Source organism: Ptychodera flava, chromosome 16 (genome assembly GCF_041260155.1).
Source record: "Ptychodera flava strain L36383 chromosome 16, AS_Pfla_20210202, whole genome shotgun sequence".
NCBI lineage: Eukaryota > Metazoa > Hemichordata > Enteropneusta > Ptychoderidae > Ptychodera > Ptychodera flava.
In genome coordinates, this window is record NC_091943.1 from 22338508 (window position 1) to 22352425 (window position 13918).

Consider the following 13918-nt stretch of genomic DNA (forward strand, 5'->3'; position numbering starts at 1 on the left):
GAGTGAGGGTGCGAGCCGCATCACACGAGTCGAAGACGAGTGTGATGCGGCGCGCACCCTCACGAGTGGCAATACGTCCCAACCAAGCGCTGATATCGTGGGATAACCGATTTATCATATGCCCATGACCGTATATTTATGTAAAAGGTAATTAAAAATAAAGAAATTTTATTAGTTTTTGTCAGTCTTTCGAAGGGACTATGTTTTTATATTCTGCCGCTGGTCTGAGCGCATTGATACATGTTTGTTTACAACAGCTGATCAAGTTGTCGATCGCATCGTGTCGAGTGTATACAGTCTAAACAGGATTATTTCAGCGCAATTTACCGCAGTTCAGAAAAGGAATGGAGCCAATTTACTAATTCTGGTCACCGTCCCGGTGTTCTGGTGGATAATTATTACACGGACAATATTGTAAGTTTGAATTCACTTTAATAACTCTTGCTGAAACATGGCTGACGTGAACAGGAACGACGAAGTAGCGCGAAATACAACAGATTGTAAACATCAACTTTTAATTTTCTACAACAACCTGTCCTGTAACTCTCTTTAGATCTGAAATAAAGGAACAATAAATTCATATGTACTAAGTAATATGTTTCGTTTTATATCGGTAAATTTTGATTGAATGCAAGATGAACATCATAACATCAAAATCGGAAATAAACAACAATTGATGACGTATAACGTGCCGTATCAGACTGATATTTTACGTTCCACGTCACGACGCGTCAGAGGAGACACGGATACGGTCATGGGTATATGATACATGACAATATCGAACGTTCTATTGGAGCTTCAACTTACCACCAATAGGACAGGAAGAGTATGGTCGGGACTGTGATCACCAACTGTAAACTACTCCAATCTCGAACTAAATAGCCATACAGGGCAAACAGCATGTATCCAACTCCAAAGAACATCATGTATACCATACCAGCAAAGGTTCGCTTTGACGGACCAACCATTTCTGTCACTGAAAGTAAATTTTTTTCACAATGAAAAAAAAAAGATGTCAGACTTAATTCCCGTTAAAATTTTCGCTGGATTCTGACCTTCGTATAAATCGCCCGTGTGATTTTCGATAACTCTTCACAAGTGACAGACCGCCAGAATAAATTTGAAAATTGCGATTGACATAAGGTCGAATGAAAATAATTAAACATCGGCCATATTAGAGCGTACTGCAAAACAAGGAGAAAGGTATATGCGCCCTGGTTTTTCCTCCCTCTCCTGGATAGGCTTTGAAGAAATTTTTTGGTGGCTAATGGCTCCTCATAGACAAATTGTGCTAAAGATAAAAAAAGAGCACAGCGACCATCAGACGAAATGACCACTTGGCATACAAAGTTTTTTATCGCACTGAAATGCGCACGCGCAAATGATAGTGTATTTTGCGTGCGCGTTTAAATGATAGTTTACCTTAAATGTGTGAAGTTAAAGAGTATTGAAAATGACTTCGAAAAATATCACAAAAAAATTATCTGTAATAAATTTTGAAACCAAAGACTCGCGTGTCGGTAAAACGTGCAATCTGAGTTCGTGTACTACTGTCGTTAATAGTAATCCTCCACTATCTTAAAGGTTCAAATTGGCGAATTGGACTTCTGTGTGTGCGGTGGTTGATTTCTGCGACATCGAGTAGGCCTACTTACCCAAGACGAACGCTCCGAGGTAAGCTCCATAGGCGGTCATTGCTACAAACATCCGGGCGATCACGAACATCCAGTAATTTACCGAGAATGCGGTGATCACGCCGAAGAGAGTCATCAGGAAAACGCTAATCAGGAAGCCCCGTTTACGACCTAACCTGCAGGAGAAATCATAATTAATTTCAATTTGTGCTCGTCTTAGACCCGTGTGCAATTATAAACTATGGTAGTGTTTTCTATCGTCCAGTGTGTACTTTGCGATATTCAGAGCTCATAAACTTGTTTACGTTTAGGGAGGCTGCAAACTTAGTCATTTAATTTGGGCTCCTCGAAGGTACACTGTCACCTGTTCCAATTTTGCCACAGTTACCATGGAAAGAGAAAATCTAACCAATCACTGATTTGAAGCGGGTGGCCGCTTTTTTAAAAACAGCGCCCTCACATGGTCATTTTGAATACCAAGGAACTCCCCTTTGACCATATATTGGCATTTTTAGATTACAGGTGACTGTATACCTTTAATTTGTTGCTGAATTGGACTCGAAACAGAGTAAACAAAAGACAGATATTGCGAACTGTGCCACAACAAACCCTTCAGAGCAAATGATGCAATAGAACAAGTGAAATTTTTCACAGTGCAGTAAAACAATGTCATCGCAATGACAAGTTCTAGCGGTAACCTCTTAACGGTTAGGGCAAAGATATCCGGTATGGGTTGTAAAGTTGTTGGACAGGGTCGAGTTCACATATTTGTAGATACCAGAAAATTATGTAATTGCTTTCTTTATCTCTCTGTCACTAGACAACTAGAGGTAATTCTTCGTCTCGATTTTCTCGGCGAGTTTTACGATTCTAAAGAACATGGCTGACTGATGATGTAAACGGATTTCTGCACAAGCTCCTAATTAAACTTAAAATAGCCATGATCGCTCTTTACACATTGCATTTTGTGGCATGGTCTAACTTGAATGCTTCTTGTTTTTTTTGTTATAATGAGACGTACGTTGTGGCTGCAGAATGGATGAAAACTTTCACACCAGATTTCAAACAGTTGACGCACAGTCGAAACAGTCCTGGAGGGGCTGTGTTCTGGCTTTACTTTTTTCGAGCAAGAAGGCATTAGACACACGTTTTCTTGTCACATGATGTGTTCTGGCGAATCGCGACACAGAAGGAAAATGTTCCGTGCTTTACGCCCGGCGCCCATGGCAAAGCAGCGCACTACAGCTGCGGCGCAATAAATGATAAACATTTGTCTTACTTGTCCAATATGTATCCGAAGACGAACGAGCCGATCAAGAATCCTACCATGTAGAGGGACGTCGCCAGTGCATTAAGATAGTCACGGTCACATACCAGATCGAACTGTCAAAATTGTAAAAAGAAATTGTGAAGTTTCCCAACAGGGTACTGCAGGCATTATTCGTCTGGAAATTATGAATATGAACAATAAATTATTTTTTCATTATACAAGCTTTACCTGTGTCGGGTTGTACCTATTGCTTTACCCTTGCTATCTCAGTGTTGTATTTCAAAGGAAACAGTCCATATCTGTTAATTACCCTCCCTAATCCCCTTCATTAATTTGTTCTGCCGATCACCAAATAATCGTTAGCAGCTCATAAGGTTAAAGACGGACCTTATGAGCTGCTAATGAGTTATTTGGTCATAGAGATAAGCCCCCCTCATTGGTGAACGGCAGAACAAATTAGTGAAGGGGATTAGAGAGGGCAATTAATGGGGGTAATTTATCGTGGACTAAATATAATCTGTGTCAAATATCTATATAAATATGTTTTATGTCATATTGTCATAAGGCCTCCAAAGTATTAGGTATAAGCTGAGCCATGTCCCATAGGGTCAATACTTTCCAATATTTTATTAGAAAGCTATTGAAATCGAAAATTCGTATCTCACTTTGATACAGATACATCATGGAGTGTCAATTATCATATATGTTTTGTGTTTTTACATGGTCAACATAAAATGTATACGCTAAGCCATGTTTCATAGCTTGCACGTTGCACCTTTATTTAGCCACAGGGTACCAACAACCAGCCATAATCGCACTGCTGGTAAAAGCTGTTTTTTAAGATAAGCCTGTATAGACTTGCCAAGACCATAAGGTACCTTAATGGCAAGACAAGACTTTCATAAGACAAGTACATAAAAAGGACATGTTGTATCAGTTGTATTCCTACCGTCGTTACACTGACTTCAGAGAATGAAAACACAAGGAAAATCTCCTTTATTTCCTGGAAGGTTTTGTGCAATGAAAGGCGTTTGACAGGGTTGATATTTTTGAAATTCAAGTGACCTCCTACATCTGTGGTGTTTAAAATTAATCACCTTCCCTTTGCAGTATTCCAATATCAGGTGACACCCCCCCCCCCCCCCCCCCACCCCCCCGATTTGGCCAGCCACCCCGGTCATAGCAACTGAACGCTCCCTAACAAAGATGCCCGCTTCCGCCCTCTCCTATTTCGTTGACACGTTGCCTTTATGCGTTCTGCCTACACAAAATCCTATGTAGAGGGACTGTGGTCTACATAACAACTCCAAGGCACAATGATTGGGAAGGATGCAAGCATAGACAGTAGTCTCTATTGTCTATGATGCAAGCTACATAGCATTAAGGGGCCGTGGGTAATTAAAACATGCGCACTGTAAACGCAACTAAGTGCATTTGGCCTCAAACTCCCTCCCCTCCACTAAACGAAAGTTTGGAAGTGAAAAAAAATCGAACTAAGCCTCATTCTGTATCAGCATACCTACAATCGGTAATAATATCCCTATGAAATCCCGCATACCACCTCGAAAATCAATCTTTGTTCAGCGCCAACTCGACAATGACGCAACCAACAGAACGAAATTTACTAGTATTCAAAATGATTGTTACGTCATCATAGACAGTCGAGAGTTATTTTTTGATGACCGGCATAGACGCATGCTACCCCGCCACCGATAGCTGCGTTTCCAAAGCTAAGCTGGGTGTTGCTATATAAAAACATGTAGTGCGATTTTCGCACACGGTAATCGAAATGGACAGCCTAACCCCTTCCCCTAAACATAGAAATTGCGTTTGCCATGCGCGCATTTTAACTATCTGCGGCCCCTATAAAGGGACCGATCACTAACTCAAGTCTTACCTGCTGGGGCACCGTTGATTTGTACTGTGATGTGTCGTATTCCCATCCATGGTCGCATTTGACCTTCGTGGCATTGGCATATGGGAGTTTATCATTCACGATGGAATAAACGATTTCGTCGTAGCTGACGTTATATCGATGGCACTGACTGAATGTTGACTGACTGCCACATCCGACATCTGTCTGCTCCCTCGGAATTGTCAGGTTTTTCACCACCTCGGCGCAGTTGCTGGTGAAGTTAGCCAGGCAGACCTCTGCTTGGACTTCGGCGGCGCCGGGAACTCTGCACCAGGAGTCGGTGGAGGCGAATAGGAATACCGGGGCTAAGGCATGGTACGAACAGGGAATGGAAATCAATCCCAATAGCACGTACACTACCCTCTGGTACTTGCCGAATTCCCCGAGGATGTGCTTCAGAACGTCATCGAACTGCAACATTTTGGCTGGGGAAAAAACAATACAATAAACGTTGAGGCGCTAGGTTGTATAAAGCCAAAAACTTACAAAATGCTTTTCGCATTAACGATGAATGCTAAATTGTGTTAGAAGAACAATAGCATGGACACTGTGGTAGAGTGGCGCTTGTCGATAGTTTTTGTACATGTCTTTTAAAATGAACTACGCTAGGGTTACTTTATTTGTCTTATTTGAATTTGAAAAGGAAGTCGAGGTTGTAGACTGTATCACAGACAAGGAGAAAAATAGGTCCCAGTCACTAAACACAGACTCCTTGTCTGTGCTTTTACATATTCGATATGTAGCCTTGCCCATATGCTGTATATATAGAAGGGAGACTACTTCCTATGCTCTATCACACGAACTGGCCCGGATCGCGCCACCTATGTGGCGTAGACCAGGACAGATAAAAAAATCCATATTACCCCTGTTCTACTGCAGCTTTTTTTCCTGCACGCGAGTGCACACAGACAAAGTTGTCACGATCGATGCCATATATATTCTCACGGCAAAATGCAATGCGAGAAACTCAGACACGGAAGGCCTACGCATGTCAAACGAAATTTCGAGGCGCGAAAGCTCTATAAATCCCAATAACCGAAAGAGTTGCCACGGCTCTGCAGACCCAATGCAAATGGTCTGCAGGCAATGATATCCTGCACAAGTGGGCATTGAACCTCCCTACATTCATTATTTAGAAAGTTTAGCTAGAAGCTTATAAAGCTAATTAAATAAGATTTGTCAAAATTATAGTCTGAGTTTAGCAAATTTAGCAGAAATTTTAGAATTTCAAAGTTAATTTAGCTCATCCACGGTCCCTCTCACCGTGGCCTATCTAAATATCGTTCTTTAACTTTCTAAGTTAGCCATCAATGTAGCAGGAGTTTAGATCGGTTATTTTCAGGGGATATATCCGATAATTAGCCGATCTAAATATCGTTCTTAACTTTATAAATTAGCCATATAGCTGGAGTTTGAATCAGAACTTCCTGTGGCCACGGTCCCTCCTGGGACTGTGCTGTGGCGAAGGGAACTTTCGTCGATGAGGACACGATAAACAGACAAGAAGACCCGACGTGTTCTTACAAATCCTACTTTATTCAATATACAAATATGGTGTGTAAAGGTCAAATTTAAATACATGAAAATTCACTTATCTGAAAGTCAAGGGTCATGATGTCAGGTGTGATGTCAGGGTGGTCAGGTATGATCATAAGTTACTTTAAAAAAGGTGTGAAACTACGTGAATCTCATGTAATATGGAACGCGTTGGTATAATCACTTGAGGCAATACTTAATGTTTTCGTTTCCCAACACTTCCCAGCAAAGTCTTTTTTACCAGGGTCGGGGATGTATCCGATATTTAGCCGTTAAAATTATCGCTCTAAAATTTCTAAATTTGCCAACATGCAGACTGAGTTTAGATAGGACCATCCCAGCCCAACATTTTCAGGGTGTGTACCCGATATTTAGCCGATCTAAATATAGTTCTAACGGTTCTTGATGTACCGTTTTGTAACGCCTGGCAAAAGAATGTGCAATGGCGAAAGAAGACGAGGAACAGAAACCATGTGTGAATTCATGGAGGTACCGCCATGGTTAATTCAAGTGCAAACTCAATCGTTGATTATGCCACAGCGGAGGGACTGTGATTATGCGAACATTGCTCCTGACTATGACACAGGGTACTGCAGGCATTATTCGTCTAAAAGTTATGAATATGATCAATAAATGTCATGTATTATGGTAAACTTTTTTAAACAAGCATTGCCTGTGTCGCGTGTGTGCCTATAACTTTACCCTCGCTATCTCTGCATAGCATTTCAAAGAAAACAGTCCATATCTCTAGGCCTAACCTTCATTAAAGGCATTCGTTCCAGATTGTCTCATCAGAAAATTTACCAACAAGATTATAATTTCAATGGAAAACAAAAGGCTTTCACACTTCCATAATACTCTTACAGACCAGAACAAAGGCGATCCCAGGGATTGCCAGAAATGCCTTTAATTTGTTCTGCCGATCACCAGCGCGGGGCGGGGCAGGGGGAGAGAGACTTATCGCGCCCTGACAAATAATTCGTTAACAGCTGATAAATCCGTCTTTTACCTTATGAGCTCCTAACGAGTTAGTAGTATTTGGTTAGGGCGATAACCACGTGCTCTTAGTAGTAAGGTAGTAATTTAGTCTATTATTTGATGAGTTTAAGCATAGACCCTCGGTTTTTCTCGAGGGTCTATGGTTTAAGTGCCTAATTTGCCAAAGTAACCAAGGGTAAATTACTAATCTGTGGACGCTGCAAACAGATTATCACCGGATTAACTTTGACAAAGTCAACAACGAGCGCACCAGCAAGGTAATATATCTTCAGTTATACCTTGCTGGTGCGCCCGTTGTTGACTTTGTCAAAGTTAATCCGGTGATAATTTGGGACTAAATTCTAAAGACACGGTGCGTGTCGTGACTATCGAATTCCACTGTCCCGGGGCATGATTTGCGACGAATTTTCCACTTTACCCCGCATTCCCCGGTGAAAACCAATGATTTCAAAAGAGAATTCAGCAGATTAACATAATGTAATTGCTGAATCCCTTCTCAACTGATACTTTTTATGCTACTATGATATGTTTCTTTCGCTGTTTAATTTCGATAAACTTCTACTCTGAGCTATGCACATGTTAACCTATGCGACCAGACATGACCCCGATTCGAACGCAAACAGAGAAAGTGTCATTGGTTAAAAAAGCTCGCCACCTAAGGGACCGTAGATAATTACAAATGTAAAACTCATAAGGCAAACAATGTCGTTGCGGTTGTGTCTAACCCCCTCCTCCACCGCTTCCTTCCCCCAAACCTAAGTTTTGAATTTCCCGAAAATGCGATAAATTGTTGAATTGAGTCGTTGGAAATATAAACAGCTGACGGGTCGAGGTCAGAGAATATCGAACTTTTCCAAATAAAATTTGAACGGTAAATGAGAATCACGCATATTCACGGTTAGGGAACGTCTCAGATTGTCGCATAAGTTCGAGAAACGAAATTTCTTCGTTTACATCAAACCCCCTCCCCTCTTCCTAAACGAAAGTTCAAAAGTGCGAAATAATGATGTCTGCCTGAGAGTGCAATGTAGCATTTTGATAACCTTCTGAAGAATATATATCCCCTGACCACATTATATCGTCAAGTTATCGATGGTCGAATTTAAGTATTAATCATAACATGATACGAACGAGTTGGAAACAGTTACAGCAATTTTGTTTCAATTTAGTACAAGTGTGCAGTTTTTGTTTATTTTCACACACGATGTAAAGAGAACTTATAATCACAAAATAAAAGTCCGAAAGTGAAGTTCTCCAACTGAATGGAGGTCAAATTCCCTTCCCTCCCCGTAAATAAATGAATTTCGCTTTTTGAACCTATGCGACAATTTGAGACGGTCCCTTACCATAACTTGACTGCATAGTGACTGCATGGCAGCATTTGTGATTATACGCATGACGATAACGAAATAGTGAACCTCGAACCCCCTGTGCCTAATAGGTTTCCTTCTTATGCGCTTTTTTTGTAAATGACATCCAAAGCCACAGACAAAGGGAAAAATCTGTTTCTCTTTTTGTCTGTGGCAAAGCGGATGTCCGTGACACTTTAAAGTAAAGTAGCTTGAAGCTCAGTGGTCAGTAATGGTGATGATTCAATCAGTTTATGTGTGTGATTGTCCATTTTCTGCTTTATTTACCGTTCACAAAGTTTGAAGTTTTAACTTCCTTGAAACGGCCAGTGAAATGATGTCTGCATGGTTCGTATAACTTTGTGGGATGTATTGAAAATGGTATTTTGATCAAAACGTTAGTGTGGCAGGCACCACGATTTTATTGGATTACCCCTCAGATTTAATGTTGTTGGCGCTGACCCTGCACCAGGCTTAGGTGGTCCCATTCGGCGGACCGTGAACAAAACTGAAATGGCGTAACCATGTTAGACGCTTTAAATGAAATTCTGTTTTCGCCGTCCGCGTGCCGGTAGGTTTCAGAGAAAATTAATAAAACAAACACAACGTTACCACTAAATTCAGCTTATGTTTATACACTTGTGTTTTTGTCTGTGTTTGTTTTTTTCCCCCTGGCTGGCTGGTAGGTTTTCAAAAATCCAAGGACGGCAAACACAGAATTTCTTTTAATGGCCTTACACCATAGACAGTAAATCTCGCTTCTCCTGGCTGTGGTTACACAATGGGTGTCTATTTCTGTACATCCATGGCTATACAGACGGTGGCCCTGAGCCCTGTTCCATTCTCACTACCAGGTGTATATACTAGGCTGGAAGATCCGTTGCTCGAGGGCGCTCTCTACGTTCCCCAGCTTAAGAGGAGGGGAGCGAAGGGAACGTCCTCGAGCGACGGATCTTTCATTTTAGTGTGTATACATAGATAGAAATCCGGCAATCTGCGGAAATGAGTCGGGAAAAGTCGACTGGTAAACTTAAGAGCATGCAAATTTCACACATTGTACTCGTCAACCCTGCTGCAAATGCGCGCAATAAATGACCACGGAAAGTGAACAAAGCACGTCCAAGGTCACAATGAGTAATCCTTAGTTCGTGTAAGACCAGTTCATTGGGCCCCTAAATGTGTGTCTCTGTCTTCCTTCTATATTTATTACATTGTTCAAAGCTTGTTTGTAAATTGTTGTTATTTTCCTACTGTTTGCCCAATGTTGACATATCGTTATTAAATCTCCTAAAACTCCCCAGAGTGTCCGATAATTAATGCAAGACATGGCGCACTGTCTGTGCAAGGACATCCTTACTGCATACCGTTTACAAATTGAGGTCACCTTGAAAGTTATGGGAAAGTTGCATGAGATAAGTTTGATGGACCGCGGCGCCGCAGAGGGCACGGGACAAGCGGCGCATTTATTTTGCGTACTCTTTCTACACCGCGCAATGCTTTCAATACACACAGATTACGATCAGTGACAAAGGAGAGGCGTTTTACCATTCTTGATCTCAGTTTCCCACCTCACATGCCCGAACTTGTTGACCTGAATTTATTTCGTTCATCTTTGTCGGATGCTTTTCTTTCTTTCTTTCTTTCTTTCTTTTGTCTTTGTTAGTTGTTTGTATGTGTGCATGTCGTGTTATTATTGTTATTATTATTAGTGGAAACCGAATACTCTACACCGGTTTGATGAACGTTTCATTGAGAAATATTTTGAACCCCACCCTAATCACTAATTTCAATTTATAATAATATCATTAAGCATTGTTGTCTTTTGGGGAGTGATTCTATCATCATCATGTAAGAGCACGTTCCGCATAATACAGTACTAGTAGAGGCAAAGTGAATGTTATGAACATTCAATGCGCCGAATCATTCTCAAAAGGTCCTCCATAAGGAAATATGAGTGTCTGTGTCTGAGCAAAAACAATGTCTACGATTTAACCTGTGGCAGGGTGTCCGACCTCACCGAGGCGAGGTCGTCCGAAGTTCGACGTCCGGGATGTCTCTTTATAAATGTAACTGTCTATTTCAGAACAATTATCAGATCGCATCACAGCTTTAAAATAATAAAAAGCATTTTACGAACGCTATTACCACGCTGAGGCAGTAAATATTCCAGTCCACGGGTTTGACGACGTTTGTGGCATTCTTGTTTAGTGTGCCGGAAACCTCTTGTACCATAGGGGCCTCGATCTCCGATGATTATGGTAATGATGATGATGATTAGGTATTTAAAAAATGAAGAAAAATAAAAATGTATTTGGACTCATAAATTTGCTGTTATTGTTGTTGTTATTGTTGTTGTTCATAGTATTCGCAGAAAAGAAAAAGGTATATACACTGCTAAATTCAATACAGCCTAACTATAGGTATATAGTTAGGCTGTATTGAATTTTGCAGCGCATGTGTATAGTTTGGATATTCAGGTGGGGAGTCTTTTGCTTTATAAAGTAAGACTGAAACATACAAGGCACACGGCTGAGCTGTAGTGCAACTTATCTCAGTGAATATGTTTGTAACATTATTCACCATTACAGGCAACCGTAGACAAACACCGATGTCTACCACAGATTTGGTCCTGGGTATATGCATTACATTCTGCATTGTCAGAGTGGATAAATTTGTCTGTTGTGCATCCTCGCGTTTGTTTCAGAGAAGTGCGAACACATTTTCAAAGAAATAGTCCTCCGTTGTCTTTATCCCGTCGCAAGATTAAACCATGACTTTTAACTTGTCAATGAGAGCAGTCACTTCTAAATTGAGGAGGCGAACTGTGTCTGTGTTAGGTTTTCTGTGTGCACGTGTGTGTGTTTTTGGCCAAGTACGCGCCCACCTATCATTTTATGCGTAAACGCATAACAGACGCATGGCTGTACACGTATGCACACGGGCAGTGCACCGGTCTGGCTCTAGAGTCATGCGATACTGCAGTCCACCAACTGAAAAAGTTATAATCATGGAGTGCCTTTGTTCTTTTTTGTGTTTTTGAAAGATGTTTGTCTTTATTTATCGGTAGTAGAACTTATTCAAAGTAATACTCGACGATGGTAGGGCCTTGATACACCATACAACAGCTGTATGCGAGTCGGAGAGCGATTTATCCTAAGATTGCACTGACACGCCTGTTTCTTTCCACTGTCAACGGTTCCCACTCCAAAAACACTGTAAAAAGACTGTCTAAAAGTCTATAATTATAGTTCAGCGTTGCAATACAGGTAGACTCATAGATGCTTTTTAACAATGTGTAACAATGAAAGGTCGCATCTATTCACGAATAGACAGGTTTTTAAAATTCATATCACCATTACTGTCACTTCACACAAGCGTCCTGTAATTTCTAAGTGATCTTTGTCACGCATATCCCCGTGGTGTTTCTCCATACAGAGTTTGTTTTTTACGTCAGTGCAGGCCATTTTTATACGATAACCGAGCAGCCATTGACCCTCGCATGACATGCCTTGACGTGAAATGTACGCAGACACCGCAAGCGGTTCAGAAATTCGCAAACATACCTTGACTGAAGTTTTTCGTTGACAGTCGGATCACTAGTGGTCTGAGGTTGAAATGAGCGAGGGGCGTAACTCATTGATGTCACATAGTTAGACCTCGGTAAAGTTCACTTCATAAGCTAATATAATGTTACTTGGTGGTGACAACGATCTAAACCAAGCATGTTATTTGACTATGGGGTAATAAGAGTCTATATAACTACCTCCATAAATGGAGAAAACCCTTAAGGGGTGCATTATGTGGCACAGCAAAGGAGTCCGGCCGTATCGGGCCTGCGGTAGTTTGTATTGGACCTATATCGCGTGACATTGATTCCTCGCTCATCCTATACACGTCATTGCCGGGAATTTTTGCTTGCAAGCACACATTACTTTTGCAGTCGCAAGGATTTCGGACTGATATCATTACCGGGCATCATTTCAATTTAAAATTTTCACCGCTGGAAGCTATGTTTACCGACGGATTAGCTGAAAGCATTCTGTGATTTACAACTCTGTTTATCAATGATGAAGAGCCGTGAACGGTGGGCAACATACATTCTACCTGCAGTAGCTAAAAAAGCCTTATGAAAAATTCAAACACGATACCTAGGCTGCACGTACTAGTAAGTCGGTAACCAATACAGCAGCGATAGTCACATTCTGACATTTTAACTTTTTTATATATTTTACACTCATTCTATTTGATCTTTGGGTGACAAATTGAGTATGAAATAAACCATAACAATAATTCTCTGTAAAAATGTTTTGGTATTCTTCTGTACTTGCCGTCATTTCAAATATTTCAGTTCTTTAGTACCAACTGACGGCTCCACACCCAAAGAAATTCTCGCGTTTACAATCTTCTATTATTCGGCGGCTTTATTATTGTCAAGGAAACCTAACCAAAGGCATTATTACAATCAGTTCTTGTTCTTCACAATGCATTGCCTGTGTACTTTTTTTACCTCGACCCCACTAAGAGCTGTATCTCCTTGACAACTTGATTCCACAACAATTACAGACAAAGTGCATCGATGGAGCGTAAAATGTACACTAATCACCATGGGTCAAAAGAGGACGTTGCGGAGAATCCGTGCACACAATCATCTATTCTTACTTTCTTGATCACAGTCCCTCTATGAAGGGGTGTATATGTTTGTTTGTCCTTTGTTCTGGGTTACCTTTGGCGTCCCTTTCTTTCCTTCGCCGTTTAAGGGCGGGGTAAGGTCAGACCGTCTGGTCTCTCAAAGCGAAATCTTTGTCTCGTTGTATTTCTTTTCTCCTTTGCGTTGATATGTTCAGACCAATATCACGAACAGTTGTTGTTAATTTTAATATACATGTTTCTATTCCCTAAATACAAAGTATTGCCCATCAATGTAATGCTTAGTGTATAATATCCGATCATAAAGGTAAAAATATTGATGACAGATGAATTCGATTCCGGTTATGTATCCCATTTTCGACGACAAAACTACTGAAAGGTTGAATTCAAAACAAGTCTACATGATTTCGGAGAAGAACACGAAAGTTTATCATATAGACAGAACTTGAACAAAACAGTAGAACCAAAAGCTCGCAGCAACCAACACAGTACTCTAGATTTCCCATAATTCATTATGATTTGTATCCTCGGAGATGCCTCAGTGAAGTCTACCATGTCTCCATGTGTA

General features: G+C 40.9%; 1 protein-coding gene across 9 annotated transcripts in view; it reads right to left on the bottom strand.

Moving 5' to 3' along the window:
- The window catches only part of LOC139114317 (organic cation transporter protein-like), a 31257-nt gene that overhangs the window by 6300 nt on the left and 11039 nt on the right, over window positions 1–13918 (bottom strand). For all 9 annotated transcript variants that reach the window (XM_070675964.1, XM_070675959.1, XM_070675963.1 and 6 more), the window contains 4 exons: window positions 4802–5244; window positions 2914–3017; window positions 1656–1810; window positions 808–976 (listed from right to left, as the gene is read on the bottom strand). In XM_070675964.1, the coding sequence (XP_070532065.1) occupies window positions 808–976; window positions 1656–1810; window positions 2914–3017; window positions 4802–5239 (866 nt within the window). In that variant the 5' untranslated portion in view covers window positions 5240–5244. The remainder of the gene's footprint in view (window positions 1–807; window positions 977–1655; window positions 1811–2913; window positions 3018–4801; window positions 5245–13918) is intronic.